General features: G+C 40.9%; 1 protein-coding gene across 1 annotated transcript; it reads left to right on the forward strand.

Moving 5' to 3' along the window:
• The first annotated feature begins 8,557 nt into the window (after nt 1–8,557).
• LOC135440474 (uncharacterized) lies at nt 8,558–9,395 on the forward strand. Its single transcript, XM_064699664.1, has one exon. It carries the CDS (start codon nt 8,595–8,597, stop codon nt 9,273–9,275), a length of 681 nt encoding a protein of 226 aa, XP_064555734.1. The 5' UTR covers nt 8,558–8,594; the 3' UTR covers nt 9,276–9,395.
• The last annotated feature ends 9,489 nt before the right edge of the window (nt 9,396–18,884 follow it).

Consider the following 18,884-nt stretch of genomic DNA (forward strand, 5'->3'; position numbering starts at 1 on the left):
TCACTGAAGGGACAGTTATTTTTTTTTCTTTTTCTTTTTGCGCTCCGTTTTGTTTTATGCTCTCACATATTTATAACTGCTTATCGGTTTCAAACCCAAGATTGATTAACTGCTTGCCTCCGTTCTCTGTATAACGAGCTAGCAACGCTTCCCAAGGCGTCACAACTAACGAAGCATTTACATCATTCACAGCATTAACATCGCGAGTTGTGAAGCACAAATCATGTTATGTTGACTCCGATGCTACTTAATCAGCCCAAACAGAAGACAATTTTAAGATGGGGTAATTAGTTCTTGAGTTAAGCCTTAGGATAAAATAAGCTTGTTTATTTTTTAAATATAATTGTTTAGTGTGAACTGGCACCGATTTGAAGTGGGTCAGCGAGAACCGATGCGGCCCGACTCGTTGTAGTTGTTATTAAAATGAGCAGAGATGAATAATAAAGCAGAGATGAACAATTAAAGAATTAATAAAATTGCGATTGATAGTAAAACCTTGGCAATCGTAATGGGACATAGATTTGACTAGAAAATAAGTCTGAGCCAACTTTGTGTCTGTCAAAAAATAAAAATATATAGGTATGAATTTTGCTTAGAAGTTCTCGGCCTGGCTGACCGTAGCTGTATGATCCTGATATTTACAGGTGTGGGACTAATCAGTACGAGAAGTAGGATCAATTATATTGCTATAGGCAACACGAATAATATTGGTAGTAGACAAATATGAGTATTTAAAATAGTAAGACTAAGAATCAAATATTGAAATGAAGAAATTTAAAAAATCATTTTCTAATCAATGTTTTCAAAACGTTTTACAATGTTTTTATAAATTCCTTGCGTTCTAATAAAAGACATATGTAAATTGAAAGCCGACAAATATTACATTTAAGTTTATTATATTGTGTCTGCTTTTTAAGGAGTTTTTTTTCGTATTAAAGCTCACTGCGAATTTTCTTAAGCCACAAACGGATTTATTCTAATTGTCAGCATGCACAATTCTAAAAATAATCATATGAAAGCTACTTTAAAGAGTTCACGGAGGTGCCGAGCAATATAAGTACAGCAGTATAATACGAATGTATTTTTTAATGAAAAAATATATAATTAATTTATGTGTTAAAAGCGTTATAAAAAGAAACAAATAATTAAATCAAATTAATAGTCTTGGGCCTCGTGGTTCAGTTGCACTAAGTGTTCGGCCACACATCTTTTAGCGACAGAATATAATGTAATAGAATGTTGATCAACTGGTTTGATTTGTCTGTTTTATTTATATATATCTGAATATAAAATAAATAAATAACGCGCAATTGTGCGTGTTGTAAATGGTGTCAAATTGAATGAAAACAGTTATAATTAATTAGCGCTGCCAGCAAATATGTTAATTATTTAATTTCCTTTATTTTTTCAATTCATTACAAATTTTTACTAACCGTTTCAGCTGGAATTTAACTGTTGGCTATTTCCTGCGTAGAAGTGTAAAAAGTTTATGCAATTTTTCACACTCGTATGTGCAAAAGTAAATGGCTTTTGAATTGGATCTCGACTTGTATTTGTTGCATTTTTGAGCACTGGCAAACATTAATCATACGCACTGTTGTGCCGGCATTTTTCTCAGTTGCCTCCGCCTGAACGCCGTTGAATAAACCAACTTTGCACGTTTCAATAAATTCGTTGAGATGTTTGCAGATTCAAAAAACGACAAAAAAAATATGATCACAAAAAATGGTGGCGCGTTTTTAAATTTCAACTTAACAATACTGAAAGCCGTAAGTCGCGTGCTGCGGCAACTATTTGGTGCGAGAGGGCCGGGCCGTGCAGGGCGGGCGTAAGACGCGTCGCGTTGTTTCGTCGTCGTCGCCGTTGTCGAACACACGTACCGTTTGCCACTGGGAAAGCCACTGAGAGAAGCCACTGAGAGCAGCCACTGATGCAACAAATAGCAGCAGAGTTCAACGATAGACTGAATGGCGGCTTTGTCTGCTGGCGATGACGAGCAGCATGGAGCAGCCAGCGTGGTGAGTTTCCTGCCAGCACTCCATGCGTGAGTGTGGTGAATTGAGCGGCGCCGTGCGAGAGAGCGACCTTGGCAAAAGCCATGCTCTTTGCCAGCTGTTGATTTGCAGTACTTTTCTCTTCGTCCTCGATGCGAGGCGCTAATCGCTTCAGCTTGAAGCCAGAAGCGAGAAGCGGTTTCACTGAATCTGTCTCATAATTAATACGCGTTGTGGGTGGTGTGAGGGAGGGGAGGGAGGGAAGAGGTGGCAGTGCAGGGCATGCACGTCAGTCCAACGTTATGTCCCCGTGTATCCCTTATCACTACTTTTGGCGAGTGTTTTCAGGCGCAGCTCCTGTGCATTCCATACTAAAGCAACTGTTGCAAATGGCACCGGAAATGGATTTCGCGACGCTGCGGCTGCTCCAGTCACAAGCCTTATAAAGATCGAAGAGCTTTACTCTCGTAAGCTAGCTTCGTGCGACATTACATCGTAAATCGATGTTCTAATAAAGAACAAAGATTCAGGCAACACTTTTAAGTGAAATTTGAAAGCGAGGCCTTCCTATAGCTTTAAAATGTGTGCATATACAAAATAAGCTAAAAATTTGCATAACTACAATATACTCTGTACCATCATTTTTGCGACCATCATAAGGTATAAGAGTTACCTACCTATTTAAATGGAACTTGTTAAATTTCCCAATTACTTATCATTGTCATAAGAACTAAAATGCCTCTTTGTGTTAATTGTTTTTAAACCTTTAACATGGACCCTTGCATATTTTAGAATATATTACATTAATATATGAATAGGGAAGCATGAGAATAATATAAATATATTGTTTATAGTGCATATTAGCATGAGTAAAACGTGTAAGCTTGGCCTGAACCACAAATTATGCGAGCGATTATAAAATTGAAATAAACCGCAAATGAAGCATATGAAAGTCAACTTTACTTAAGAAAACTCATTAAAACCAGAATAAATAAATATGTTTGTTTAGTGACCGCGGAGCAGGCATGCTTGAAGAATTCAAATTAATTTGCAGCTGTTATATAAATATATTTATATATTCATATTCATATGCATATACCCATATGACATAATAATCATTATTAAAGCTCATCATCTACAGTGACTCAGGTTCTTGGAGTAGGCAAACACAGACGATTGTCTGAAATTTAACTACAACTGGCTGCCCCATCAAAATCCATTTAGCTATGATTAATGGATTTGCTGTCGTTATATTCATTGCTGCACAATAATTACACTTTAGTTTTTAATGAGCCAACTCATTCTCGGCGCATGAGCATAAGTTTTGCCAACACAAGTGACCAAAAATTTGACACTTACTGCAAACAGCTGTATGTGGCAGGTCCAAGAAACCGAGGCAAGGCGCTAGTTTGCTAATTGGCTGACAAGATTAGGATTAGGATTAGGATTTCTCAAAGGGACAATACACTTGCTGTGATTATTAATTTATTATTTAATTTGATCTTAAGATTGCTTAAAATGGTGAGATATAAGAATTTTTAAGAATTATCAACACACTTTTTAAAATCCGGACAATTGTAAAACCAGTTGTTGCAAAAGGGGAAGTAGAATGGTCCCTTGACCAACGGACCTGGTTTCAAAACGAGATTTCATCTCATTCGATTGATTTCTTGGTGGGTCATTTTGGCTGATTAATCCATTTTAAGGAAATCGATATTTATCGAGTTTTGTTCGTTATTTCGTTATTTATCAACATTGAAATCGATATTTATCGATTTATAAAAGAAAATTGATGCTTGTCAAGCTATGATAATCGTTAATTTTAAAATTTTAGTGTGTCGATTTTGGGATATCGATATTTGTTATGCAAATTTGTTTCAATCAAAATATTAAATGACGTTACACATTCTCTGTAATAGCTAATACAACCCTCGGCGAGGGCATATAAACTAACGTAATTGCAAAAAGATTTGCGTATGCATTTTGAGTTTAATTATAATAATTATTGTCCTGGGACTAATGCCTCACAATGTAAATTGTGCTCAAGGGCGGCTGCATTTGCTGCTTACAAGATGAAATTTCCGTTGTGCTTTATCTCGATGCGCTTTGCCGTCTGCCTGTCCCAACCAGACCAGAACCAGACCAGGAACCGCTCACTTTCCCCCACCACGGCAGGCGACTTAATTGAGAAAGAGATTTGATTAATTTGCATGCCATAAACAATTTTCAATTTGTTTATGTGCTCAAAGTGAAGCCTGGCTCGTAATTAAAGCAAAGCTGCTGCAGCTCCGGCAACGCAAACTCAGCAGCCAACCCAGACGGTCGCCTCGCTCGCCCCTCGAACCCTCGAGCACCCGATTCGTCCGTCGCCCGTAATCATGCAAATGAATTTTGCACTGTGGCACAGAAAAAAATAAAAAGTAGAAAAGGAAATGTCGCCAAGGTAAGCAGATTAAAACGCCTTTGACTTGGCAATGTGCAGCAATCTAGACGCTCATCTAGTCTTTGCATGCAAATGAATGCGCGTTGCATGCAACAGCAGCCACAGCAGCAACGAGTGTTGTCTGAATGTGTGCGTGTGTGTGGTAAATACATGTTTACCCAATGTATTCATGTGCAAACAATTACGCGTTCATTTTTGCGACTTTTGAGTGGCACACACACACACCCACACACCCACACACACACACACATGCACACTTTGACAACAATGGCCGCCGCGTCAGCGACAATGGCAGCTAAAATGGCGGCAGCGACTGCTTTGAAGTTGATGAAACGTTTGCCCACGATTGCTGCCAACTGCTTTTGGCTTTGTTTTGTTCCATTTGGCTGGGTTCAGCTTGGTTTGGTTCTGTTGTGATTACGTTTTGTATATTCATATGCATAATATCCTTGACCCGTTTGCGTGTCTTGCGCTTTTGTGCGTGCCAGGAAGTGAAACTGGCAAAGGCCTAGCCATTGGAAGGCAGTGCGTGCCTGCAGCCGGGCCTCACTTCTCGCATATTTTACATAAAACACGCGCACACACACGCATACAGACACAGGCCATATGCCCATTAGATATGCAAACAATCCATGCAGTTAACGACGTGCACATAAATATTGAGAAATCTTAAAGCTCGCCTGATCCCAAGCACAACACAGCACAACAAAATATAGCCAAACAAAACAGAAGCATTCCTTATAACCAAAGACACGATGAGATGGCGGATTAAACGCTCTCAAAGCAGAACCAAAGTAATGAAAGTTGAAACTGGCATGAAAAAGGCAAAATATAAAACATAGTGTCAGGCCAGGCCATGAACTTATGCTGACTTTAATTAAAATCGAGCATTTATGTAATTAAATGTCTGCTTTCTTAGACTCTCCTTTTATTAGGAAGCCCAACAAATTCTAATTAAAGAGCGTCGTAAAGCTCAAGAAGCACATCGTGGACACAAATTTAAGTTGACTCAAGGCGTGTTTTTTAATATTAAAAATATTAATTGCTTCTTTTCAATAAGAGGCAAACTTTTCTCAGGCTTTAACTAGTTGCGAATTATAATGCATCAATCAATAAAAATGCTTAAAGTGCACAAAACCAAAGTCCACTTTGGACTTCGACCTGTTCAACTAAACGTCAGCCAACTATAATTACTCTTTTTAAATAAATATCAGATTATTTTTAGTGGAAAATAAAGATACAAATCTTATTTGACTAATAAACCCACCATCAAATTGAACGACAATTTGAAGATACTAAGTATTACGAATTTCTTATCCCAAGTACCATATAAATAAGAAACATTCATATTTTTATATTTTAAACAATTCCAATCTAGGAAGAGCATTTAAAATTTGACCCAATTTCAAAATGCATGATCTATTTGAATGGATGATTTTGGATTTGTTGAGGCATGGTATGGGTTGCAACTGTATAAGGCCATAAACAATTTACGGTCTGTTTGCTTAGCCTTCTGTTGCCAGTTTCAAGTTCATTGGCTAACCAAAGTGAAAGATGGAGCTCGGTCTATGCCTTCTAAGTGGCAGCAATGTGGGAACAGTTCGTTAAGTTTTGTTGATTTGCCTGGCAATAAAATTGGTCACACCCACACAGCTGAGCATGGTGTAAGTGGGAGTCGTGTCATCGACACGCTGAGGTGAAAGACAAACAACTTGATGCCAAGTTGTTAACAAAGTGCTGCCACGACCTAAACGACCTCCTCCGACAAGGACCTTCGGCAGCTTCTGCCTGTCTATGCAAAACGCAAACAGAGCCAGCGACTCCTTGCAGAAATATGCTGTTGGCTACCTTGACAAGACAATTGACTGGAAAATGTTGTTAATGAACTTTGTGCGACATTTTGATTAGCTGTCAGTTGTTGGCTGCAGGGCTGGTAATGTCTGACCCTCCCCTCTTGCACTCCGATAGCTACTCTAGTGATCCTGTCGTGTCTGTCCCATTTAGGGTCAACAAGTGTCGAGCGCAGCAATGATGGATGTCAAAGTTGTTCGGTCGCCAAGCAACTTGACACACATTTTTTATTGTGTCTTTGCTTCTACAATGCTATTTTGTCACACTGTGATAAAACACTGAAATAATAGTAGCAACAACAATAGCAACAGCCAAATGGAACAATAAAAGCAACAAAAATGACCGGCTGCAAAAAAAGTTTTTTGCGGAAAAGTTGTAAACTTAATTTATAGTTTTTAAGCAGCCGCCGGTTGGAGTTGTCCTCTGGGTTGGGGGCGCAGCTAGAAAAATGTGTTTTGCTGCTATCGTTTGGGTGTTGCTGTAGGCGTGTCACCCACACACACACACACACCGCACACATACACACACACGCTCTCTTGCCTATATATATGAGTGTGTTCCTCTATCTATGTATTTGTAAATATTCACATTTCATTCTCGCCTTAGTGCCTGGAATTTCCAAATGAAATATTTGACTTTTAGTCTAAAAAGTCAGCAAAAAGTTGCGCAAACAGACTGTGACGTTGCCGCCCATCCACCTCTCCTCTACCTACCCACCATTTTGCCACCATCTTGCACCCCTACTTACCCTACCCCTGCCCGAGAGGCCCAAAATGTGCATTAAGTTAAGAGTATGCGTCGCTTTAAGCGCCAAATTCGCACATCAGCATTCGCTACCCAATTCGCGTCTGCTGTATATTGGGAGGCCATAGCTCCGTAGTTGGTTTCCGTCTCAAACGCTGGTAATCTATTAAAAATCTTTTCGTCAGTGCTACTCTTCCTGCCGCAGCCCTGGCCACTGCCTGCGTTGAGGTTCTTGGCGCTCAAGTACTGACTATAATGATGTGTGCGCAGCGTTGCATTGCAATAATAAACTGCGTCTGTATTTGGGACACTGATCGCCTCGTCTACTCCTATCTTCTTATTTTACTCCATCTTTCGCACATCAATCAACGATAATTTAAAGACTTGTCGATCGCTCAGATAATCCCTAATGCGTCAAAAAGTTTTTCTTTAGCCAATATTTTCATAAACATACATGATATATATTAGACAGTGACCAGGTCTGAATCTCAAAAGTAATAGCTTTATTTATATATTCACATATATGCTATTATGTACTTAGAGAGAGAAAGAAAGAGGGAGAGAGAGAGGCGGGAAAGGGAATGATTGAAACCTAAAAGGTATATCCTTAACTGAACACATACAATCAAAGCATGTAAATCTGTAAGTCTTACTTAAATTCATGAGAATTTGCAGGGCAGCCAGAAGAAAACTTGGTCTGCGTTTGGTATACCCATACACCTGTGCATATGTATGTATGCATGCAATGCATAAAAAAAAACATACGTATAAATTGACGCTAGGAGTCAGCTTGTTTGTCATCGTTGCATTTCAGCTTGTTTGTAATCGTTTTCAGATTGATGGTACACGTACATTCTAATCAATATCTGTGAAGTTTGCATTAAAATATTTTACTGAAGAGAGCATTTGCTGTTGTTTTTATACCCTGAACCCATTGAAAATGGGTGAAAAGGGTATTATGTGTTTGTGCAAATGTATGTAAATAGGCAGAAGGAATCATCTCCTACCCCATAAAGTATATATGTTCTTGATCAGCATCAACAGCCGAGTCGATCTAGCCATGTACGTCTGTCGGTCTGTCGGTCCGTTTGTCCGTCCGTCCGTCTGTCCGTCCGTCTGTCCGTATGTATGAACGCAAAGATCTCAGAAGTTTGTTTCCGATATTCGATAACTTGCCCCGTTTCCAAGTAATCGATAAAAATCGATATCGAAATCCTGTTTTTGAGCAATTTCGGCAAATAATATGAGCTAGAGTTACCAAACTTGACATGTAGCTTCTAGAATAGAATATATATATGAAGTATCTTTTATTTTATACCTATCGCCTGTTGGAAAAGAGGTTTCAGGGTATCCCCTAGTCGGAAGCTCCCGACTAGAACCTCTTACTTGTTTTATTTGCGATTTCCATAGCTAAATAGTAAGAAGAGGTATTCGAAAATCTATGCTCTTAGTTTTGAATTTCATTTAGGTTTCACATATCTAAAAATTTTTTACTAAAACAAACAAAACAAAACAAAACAAAAAATAAATAAAAAAAAAAAAAACAACAATCGCTGAACAAAATGATGGGAGATGCAGTGCGGCAGGGTGAGGTGAGCAGAGCGGTTTGTCCGCTGGGCGACTGCCAGGCTCTGCTGGGACAGTCCGAGTTGCTGCGCCACCTGTTCAGCGAGCACCTAGTGGAAACGCCTACGAAGGCGGCTAATTTTGGGCTGCGCATGCGCAAGGTGCGAACTGGGGAGTGCACCTTGCTGCTGATGGTGCATCAGCAGCTGGTTGCTGGCCACGATCATTGCCTGGGAGTGTTAAACTGGACGGGTGATGGCAGTCGAAACCTGTCGCCGCCCCAGCTCAATCTGCCGCTGTGCCATCGATCATTGTGCAGCTGTTTGCCAGTGTTGGTAATGGTCTGCAAGACCACATGGCCGGGACTGCTCTTGAATTCCGAACAGTTTGATAATGATGGCTCCAGCATGGGCTATCTGTATGTGTTCTGGCTTGTGGCACCCGCGACACAGCGCCCCGTCTGCGCCACGCTGGGCTTCCTCAACCGGGAGCTGCAATGTGGGCTGCGCGTTTGTCGCCAGCTGCGCAATTTTGCCACCCGCATGCACATCAATCAGTTCCTGCTGGGCGCGGATAGGCACTATCTGACGTTGAGCGAGAGTCAGATGGATCAGATGTGCAGCCCCAACGAGGGTGGTTCCTTTCTCGAGGTGGTCATTGTAGACGGCGGCTATTAGCCAGAATTGAAATGAAATGGAACGAACGAAACCTGGAAAACTTTTGCTTTGCACGCATTTGAATATTTGTAAATTTATGCAAATTACATTTGATTATAAAAGATGAAAACAACAAAAAACAAGAAAAAAAGAAATGTAATCAGCAAGTTTCATTTGATTTTGGCTTGGCTTTGGATGTCGTGATGGCCGTGTGGGGAGGGGTCGTTGGGGGCGGCACTTGTCAGCTGGGCTCACATAATGAGCCAAAACTTTTCCGCTTAGTGCAGTTTACGGCGCTTAGTTCTGTTAATAAGCCAAAATCAATTTGGAGTTGACTTGAGCTCAGTTCCGGTCGCTTCTTCTTATTTAGTTTTCCACGCTTTTTTTTTTCGTTTCCATTTTTATTTTTTAAGCACGAATTTTGCAAGTTTATTGCCACGTTTGTGAGGCGCGCGCATTATTGATTTCGGTTGGCACTTTATTGCCATTTGCCTCGTTGCGCCATTTTGACCCGTTGCCCCTTTTTGGGCTCGGGCCGAGGCCCATTTTATGAGCGCAACAGACGATGGCACGGCGTGAAGCTGGAAATGTGCCATAAATTACGGTGTTTTATGTCTTGGCAGACAGTCAGACAAACATACGAACATACACACACAGATCAAATCAGATCTGATTTCCAAACAGAATATAAGTGATTTCCCAATACTGGTTGTTATGCAGGGATTTTAGCTGTTCAATGTTGTGCCTAAGTGCAAGCTGGCTCGAGAGCGTGTTTAATATATTCGTTTTTCAATGTATTCCCATTTTTATTGCCGTGACTAGTTAAAAAGAATTGGTGAACTAGTTCTTTTAAAACAGAAGCGTTCTTTTTTAAATGGTTTGAACGGAACGGCGAACTTGTTCATTTGAATTGGTTTCGCTACTCAAATTCTGCAGACTGGAACCATTCATATTGAATTGCATCTATTCAAAAGAGCTGGTTCATCATCTCGTTAAGTACGAAACCAGTCCGCATCATTCCCAATTAGTAAGCGGTTCTGAGAAACTAACTATCTTAAATGAATATGTTTAAATAGTTGATAAAAACAGAAACAGCTTTTATTAGTGACATTCCCTCAGGGTATTTTTTGAATTGGCTCGATGTATCGGATCAGATTTCCCTACTGACAAGCTCACAAGCCAAGCACCTCAATAAGCCAAACACACTTTACCCACCTACTGAACCGCCAAGCCTGCGTTTGTGCCTAGTGGACCACAACCACTCAGAGAACAACAAAAGCAGATGCGACATCAGCGTTGACAGCGATTCTCATATTCGCTACTTGAAATACTAATATAACAAGGCGACATGTTTACGATGCATTTGTATATGTATACACATTCACATCCGCATCCGCTACTTTTACTGCATAGTTTTATGTGAATGCCTGTTGGCATGTTCCCATTGAGCAGAAATCACAAAAAACCCTGGCTCGCTATCCATTTATATCCCCTAGGCCTTTTGTTGGCCCAAATGTATGTGTCGGTGCGTGCTCCAAAACGACAACATCCCTTAGGTGGGGCGACGCCAATGCCAATGCCAATGCTGACATCGAGTCGGACACCGAGACATAAAGGCTAAATGGAACTTGAATGAGCGCCGAGTGGCACATGCTGCCAGGTGAGGGGTTGTTAGAAGCCATGCTTTGATAGCAGATGGAAATAACTGACAACGCCGGCCAGTGGACGAAGCACTTCAGTCATTTAGCGCTCGTTAAAATATACCCGAATCGCACACGGCTATTCAATTGGAAAACTCGATGGGATTCAATTGAACCGACAAGTGCATAATTACGGAACCAGTGCGACTCAGAACTCTGGAACGGCACCACGCACTCAAAAATGAGAATCTGCCTCTCGAGCTGAGTGGAAGCAACGGGCCATAGTTCCAACCGGTGAATGCTTAAATGAAGGCACGTATAGCAATCTCATCCTATGTCTGATTATTTTTTGGTCTTATCCGACATAATATACTACATTTTAAGTGCTTAAAGAAGATCTGAGTTGATGTCACTTCAACTATCTACAAGTATAAACATTGCTGCTGTTTTAGTTTAGTTATATTTACTTGTATTATATTTGTAAGAGCATCCCATCTTCGCTTTGCTGAAACTAGCTGTCGCAGATTGTCTGATATCCTCATATTGTCGTTGCCCTTGTTCGTGTCGGGAGACTATCAAATGTTGTGACGTCCACGGACATTTTCCTGAAGCTTGACTGAGATGTTGTTTCCGGGCAGCTGTTGGGCCACGGATACACGATCCAATTGGTCTAATTTATATTGGCTTGTTGTTTGTTTCCCTAGTCGACAACAGAGCTATATTTTCTGTATTTATATGCTTGACTAGCGGGTATAATCCGGCCTTGCCCGTGGCACGTATGTTATAAAATCAATGTTCTCAACAAAATTTGATATGATTTTGAAATTGATCGGACGGTAAACACATAACTTTCATACAAACGTTTTCCGCCAATTTACCACTGTTGCGAGTGGAATTTTCCAAATCGCTAAAACACGTATTCATTACATTCTTATGTAGAGCTTTGAAAATAAGTTTGAAGCAAATCGGACACAATTTAAAACTTCGCACAAAATATCTTTGAGTCGCATTCAACCCGAAGAAGTTTGAATTCTGCGAAAAGTGTGAAACACGTCTCAAATGATATTTCTTATAGATCTCTGGAAACGAATTTGAGAGCGAAACGTCACCCACCAAATCTTTGACCCCCATTTCCACCAAGGAGGAACGGATTTTTCGAAAAGTGCAAAGCACCCCTTAAATGAATTTGAACAAAGATCTTTGAAAATAAGTTTGGGGCCGATCGGATGGTAAACAAAAAACTTTTATACATCCGTTCTCCGCCAATTTACCACTGTTGCGGGTCGAATTTCCCAAATCGCTGAAATACGTACTTATTAAGTTCTTATGAAGAGCTTTAAAAATAAGTTTGAAGCAAATCGGACACAACTTAAAACGCCGCCCAAAAAATCTTTAAATCGCATTCCCCCCGAAGAAGTTTGAAATCTGCGAAAAGTGAGAAACACGTCTCAAATGATTTTTCATATAGATCACTGACTAACTGACCGACTGACTGACTGACTGATTGGTGATCAACGCACAGCCCAAACCGTAAGAGCTAGGAAGCTGAAATTTTCACTGTAGTTACCTTATGTGATGTAGGTGCACGTTAAGACGGGGTTTCGGGAAATTCCACTCGCAAGTGTGGAAAAATCGCGAAAAACGTTTGTATGTAACTTTTTTGTTTACCATCCGATCGGCCTCAAACTTATTTTCAAAGATCTTTGTTCAAATTCATTTGAGGGGTGTTTCACACTTTTAGGAAAATCCGCTCCTCCTTGGTGGAAATACAGGCCAAAGATTTGGTGGGTGACGTTTCGCGCTCAAATTCATTTCCAGAGATCTATAAGAAAAATCATTTGATACGTGTTTCACACTTTTCGCAGAATTCAAACTTCTTCGGGGGGAATGCGATTTATAGATTTTTTGGGTGAAGTTTTAAGTTTTGTCCGATTTGCTTCAAACTTATTTTCAAAGCTCTACATAAGAACTTAATAAGTACGTATTTCAGCGATTTAGGAAATTCCACCCGCAACAGTGGTAAATTGGCGGAAAACGTTTGTATGAAAGTTATGTGTTTACCGTCCGATCAGTTTCAAAATCATTTCAAATTTGTTTGAGTACATTGATTTTATAACATACGTGCCAAGGGCAAGAACGGGTTATACCCGCTAGTATACTTATATGTAGATATGGCTTATAAATTACTTTAACAACCTAAGGAATCTCGTGTCTGCCAACAGTCTTTGAACTTTGTTGTGAATAAACATACAGAATAGCAACATCAGGTACTATTAAGACGGCATATCTTTGGCCCCTCCAAAAGTATGGCACCTGGCTGAAGCTGCAGGCAGTCCGTTCGTCCTGCCACTGGAGTAAAGCTCCGCTGCTGTCAACGTGCTGTTGCTTGCTGTGCATGTCTTTGTGGTTTTTCAGGCGCTTAACTATAACAACAGAACTTAACACCTTTTGATCGGCAGGCAGCGGCAAAACACGATGATAGCCGCGCGCACAAATATGTATGCGTATGTGTGTGTGTGTGTGTGTGTGCGTGTAGTTATGGCACAGAATAAATTCCTGTAAGCTTTCTGGAGAGCGCATAACAGCAGCCCGCACACATTCGCGTGGAGCAGCTCGTTATTCATAAACTTAATGCCAAAAAGAGCATAATTTTCATTTGCCTGGTTTTCGGTTTGCTTTACTTTCCCTTTGGAAGGTGGGACCGTCCCCCAACCCCCTTCAATATGTGTATGCAAGTGTATAGGACTAAAGTACACACGGCAAATAAAAGTCAAACATTGAGGCAAAAGCAGCAGTAGCAGCAGCAGCAGCGGCAAAAACACCAATAAACTTGTACTTGTGTGTAGCAGCGGTAAGTGGGAATTATATAAACATATACATCAGTGAGCAAACATTTGCGGACGCACACACAAACACACATTGACATACACACAGCAGCATACCATATAACATACCACATACATAGCTAGCAGCTGGCAGCTGTTGCTGCGCCTTATCAGCGCTCAGATCGACAACGTGCCACATGCAACACGGCGTATGAGCAATATGTATAAAAAAGAGACGCTAAAATACAGATGGCTGCTAAGTAAAATAAGGCGGACAACATATGCTTGTGTGTAAGGGCATGCGTGAGCAAAGTGTGCCTTCTTGGTATTTGTATCGGCATGAAGGTCAAATGAGTTGACAACTAAATCCGGCTCCTTCAAATAGGCCAAAAATCAAGGCCATGAACTACTTCGGGTTCGTGGCATGGCGAATAGGTGTTAGACGACTTTGCTGATAAATTGTACCAAAAACCTGTTTGGCTTTCAATTGATTTTAATAAAACTAGGATTGAATCGTCTTCGAACCAATTCTGAATTGGATTTAAATAGAGCTTTGCCAAATGGCTTCCCTCTCATATGAGACATATCTTAATATTTATGTAAAATATACTTGTACACATATGATTCCAAATTGGGCTTAAGAACACACTGTTATAATATTATGACCAATTTTAAATCGATTTACAAGCATGATTCTCAAAGATATATTATTAAACCCCTTTTACAGGAGGCATGGTCTCCACCTCCGCACCGCATTAAATCGCAAATCAAATAAATCTGAAATATATTTTTTTAAACCGTTTTTTATTAACTACCAACTCGAATTGAAATGCTAACGGACCAAACTGGTATTAAACGAATTAAATAAAATGCATTGAACAGCCAGCCCCGAAAGCTGGCTGTCATTATGAGAAACTGTAAATGTGAAACCCGCACTAAGTTTTATTTTTTGTTTTTTTATTTTGACTTTCTTCAGTTGCAATCGCAGCCAAAGGGTTCGCCTGAATACACGCTGCCACGCTGCTTGTCATATTTCTGGGGCCCGCCCCGGCGACCAGGAGAGCCGCCCGCACCACTTGCCACCGAATGTGTTGAAGCGCCAGTTTCATTCGCATCATTCGACATTTGCTCCATTCGCTCCGTTCGCTTCGTTCGGTACGTTCGGCCCATTCGCAATTCAATTATGCATTCCGGCAGCGTGTCGGGCATGTGCCCCGCCCACGCCGGGTCGCCCCCGACCGTCCAGAGATATCCATGCGTTTTGCAATGCAACTAAAAAATTTCTGTTACATTCCGCATTCAGGTCATTAATACGCCATCATCAGCGGGTGGGCAGCTGACAAAGCGTGAGCCAAGGAAGTCACCAGCGATGCATCAGTCACGGGGCATGCGGCATGTGGCATGCGGTATGGTATGTTAGCTTGCCCGGCGCCCTGTTTGTTGTCTACCGGATACGCACGGACGGACAATCGGAATGCAGTTGGCGCTGCTGCTCGCGTCGCTGCTTGTAGCTCGCACTCTTGTTGTTTTTGTTGATGATGAAATGTTGCACGCACGGCTGCGCGCTTGAGTAAAATAAGATGAAATGCTATTTATGGCAAAACATCCGAATACTGTTGCGATATGTACACACACCTACCCACATGCAAGCGCGCGGTCATATGTTCATTAGCTAATTCTGCAAATTATGTGTATGTTGCAAATTACTCAGCATTCGCACAGCTGCAGAGCGATAAGTGCATTTAAGCAGCGTTAAGTAGAACGGAAACAGTTGACTTAATTAGTAAAATCGATAATTTTGGTGCCAACGTGTAGGCAGATATTGCATTCCATTTCACTCACATTTTCATTCAATATATCGCCGTTCTATGCGATTCTTACGAATACAAGCAGGAAGCGAGTCAAATGGGAATGTTTAAGCATGCAACGAAAGAACATTTTTATAATTTATTGGATTTAATAAGTTGACAACAAATTAACCGCAACCTTGGCCGCTAAGCCCCAAGTGAATTGACAGCTTGAGTTGATGAAAGGTCATGTCGGCTGCTTATGTCGATTTTGCAACTTCTGGAAACCGCATTGAAGTGGCAACATCTTAAGATTAAAGGACTATGCAAATATGCATGATCCAAGCAGCCCCTGCACACTCGTTCTCACTGTTGCCTGCTGTCAATCGGCTTTCGTTCTTACTTGAATTGAAAATTGAATTTCCTACGCCAATAAATGCACACAAGAATCTTGCTAGAGACCAACTGAAAGTCGTTTTGTGGATCGGGCTGTGGATGCCGATGTGGATGTGAATATGGCTGGGAATGTTGATGGTGTGGAGGGCACTTCGCTGGGGGCACGCAAAATCAATCAAACAAAACGAACTGACACTTAGACAGACGATTAGGAAACAGCTAAAGCGAACCAGCAACTTGATATGCAAGTCAGACATCAGGGCAGCAGAATGAACACCCAAGAGACAAGCTAGAAACAATAGAAGCTACAGAGCCACATCGAGCAGATGCTCGATAGTTGATAGAAGTTATGTGATACAAGCTAAGGAGCAAGGATTCTGTCATTGTTTCGCTCAAATGCACAACAACAGAGCGTTAAATTCAACTGCGATAAACAAAACTACAATTTCTTCATCAAAAGTAGAGTGCTTTAAGCGAGAGTGCACAACTATAATATACCCTATAAGCAGGTCCTTACATTTACGATTTTATTATATATTATATCGATGATACCAACAATCGTAATAATCTCACATTCTAAAAAAAACTTGATCGCGGGATCCTATCTTCTCTTCGTTTTTGGATTCTTACGCGTTTCCTTGTGATAGAGTCCAATAAGTGGAGTATTATCGTTTGGAATCCTACGTAAAAGTCTTCTCCCGCTACTATTTGCTTATTAAATTAGTTCAATCAACTAACATTTTTACAGCTGTCTTAAAGCTAAACTCAGTCGACTAAGTGCTTAGTGCCAGGCCTCAGTGCAAGCCCAGTTTATACCTGAGTGAAAGATGGGTTCAATTTGATTGAGTCCTTGTGCTACTGCATTGCCAGCTGTAGTCTGGCAGTTGTTGGACTAAATGTTTCTCACCAGCTTGGCAGCTCTATTTAAAAAAAAAATAAGGCCAACTGGCTATGAATGTGTGTGTGTGCGTGTGGGATTTTTTGTATGTGTCTGTGTGTGTGTGTGTGAGTGTATGCCTCAAGTTACAAATAAAACGCAACCGAAATGAGCTTAAGAGCTTAAGGAGCGCTAAACAAACAACACAGCGCACAAAATCCGCGACGAAGTCGACGACGGCAGCGCCTCAGAGCCAGGGGCAGAGGAGTTCAGCCGAAAGCAGCGGGTGCAGGCGTTGGCATAGTCTGAGACTCTCAACGTCATCGTCGTCAACTGGCTTACAGCTGACTGACTTGGGGTTCGTGTTCGTGGTACTGGTCCTGGTCCTGGTCCTGGTCTTGGCCTGGGTCCTGCTCCAGCTCATGCTCCTTTTTCTGCTTCTGGCGCTCTTACCCTGACTTGTCGCTGGCTTTTTCTATGCCGACGCTTTGGAAGCTTTATTTCTTTTGGTTAACATACGACGGCGGGTTGTGGCGCTTGATGGGATGCCCTGCTTTTATGACTAAGTCAAATATGAAAGTAAGTTACTGCGCTGCCTGCTGCTGCTGTTGCTGTTGGTGCTTGGCTTCTGCCTGGCTGCTTGACTGACTAACAGGGCCACGCCCGCGCCCAAGTCAGCCACATGGACGCCCTTTTTGGCCATGTTGGGGGCATTCAATTTGATTTATTGCCACTTAAAAGGCAACATTCAGTTTTCGAAATAAATAACACGTTTACACATCCAAATGAAGCTCCAGTTGTTGAGAGTTATAATGGCGCCTCCCCCAACCTTCCAACCCCTTACAAAATCCACCACACACACTCCTCCCACTCCCGACACTCATCTGCGCTCTGCGATGGCGACGAAATTGTTAATAAGAACGCATATATTATGCCAACGCCAACACACATGAGTCTGTCCGTGTCACTATGGGGAATCTCAACCGTTTTCCTGGATAAAATTAATAACTCAATGATTAGGGCAGCTTTTTGGGTTCTGTATTTTTTTATTTTTCTCTACTCAATTCAACGTATTTTAACAGAGCATTTTTGAAAAATAGGCATGTCACCGCCTTTTTTTATAATGTTTAACAAAGTTTTGCCAATCATTGCGAAAAGCTAGGTTAGTGTTAAGTTAAGTAAAGTTTCAGAAAAAGTGCTCAATAATATTACCATCCCGGTATTCACAATTGATTACTCTTTAAATGTAAATGATTTCCTGTCAGCCAAATGATACCCCTTTTTTGCAGCTCTTGCCAAAGATTGAGTTTCTTACCAAACCTAATTCTAATGGGCTTGCTTTCAATAAATAATACATTAAGAGTACGCGATCAATTTCTACAAATCATCCCATCACAAAAGTTTTACTGTAGGTTTTAATTAATTAAATTTGAAGTATTTGAAAATTACAAAAAAAATGCTGCAATTCGGCAAGGTGCTTTTTAACTAAGCTTAACAGCTGTTGTCTTAACAGGATTGGAATATGTTAGCATTTCTGGTATGTAACATTAAAGGCTAATGTATTTCTAAGTATTTTAGCCAACTTGTTTTTTTATCTTAAGCACTTTTAAAAAGTTGGTTTTTGCTAGAACAACACGTCTAACTCCCCACAGTACAAGTGTGCGTCCACATGAGAGTGTGTGTGTGTCGCTAGAGTGCAGCCTGTTGGGGTGCCCTTAGCTCACATAATTAATCGAGTCTCGCTGCTGATGCTGTGTCGCTGTCGCTGTTGCTGTGGTCGTTGCTTTTGGCCGAAATGAAGCGTGAATTGGACAATAACCCGGGCAGCAGGTAAAGCCACGAAAGTTGCTCGATTGGCGCTGGCCGCGTAATCGACTGTAGCTGACAATCGATTGGCAGACGACAGTCTAGCAATCGATTACAAAACAAACTTTAAGTGGCAGGTAATTAATCGAGGTTCAAATTCGATGACAGCAAAGAGTTTATAACGCACTGCGTGCATCTGTATTAGATTAAAAAGCTTTTCTTTTATTTTAAAAACGAAATATTTATATAAATTACGGACTGCCTGAATTATTTACTATAATTGGCTTATGTGGTGTAAG

The sequence above is a fragment of the Drosophila montana genome, unplaced genomic scaffold, assembly GCF_035044405.1.
Source record: "Drosophila montana isolate Dmon_TW-CO22-7 unplaced genomic scaffold, ASM3504440v1 contig_1624_1, whole genome shotgun sequence".
Lineage (NCBI taxonomy): Eukaryota > Metazoa > Arthropoda > Insecta > Diptera > Drosophilidae > Drosophila > Drosophila montana.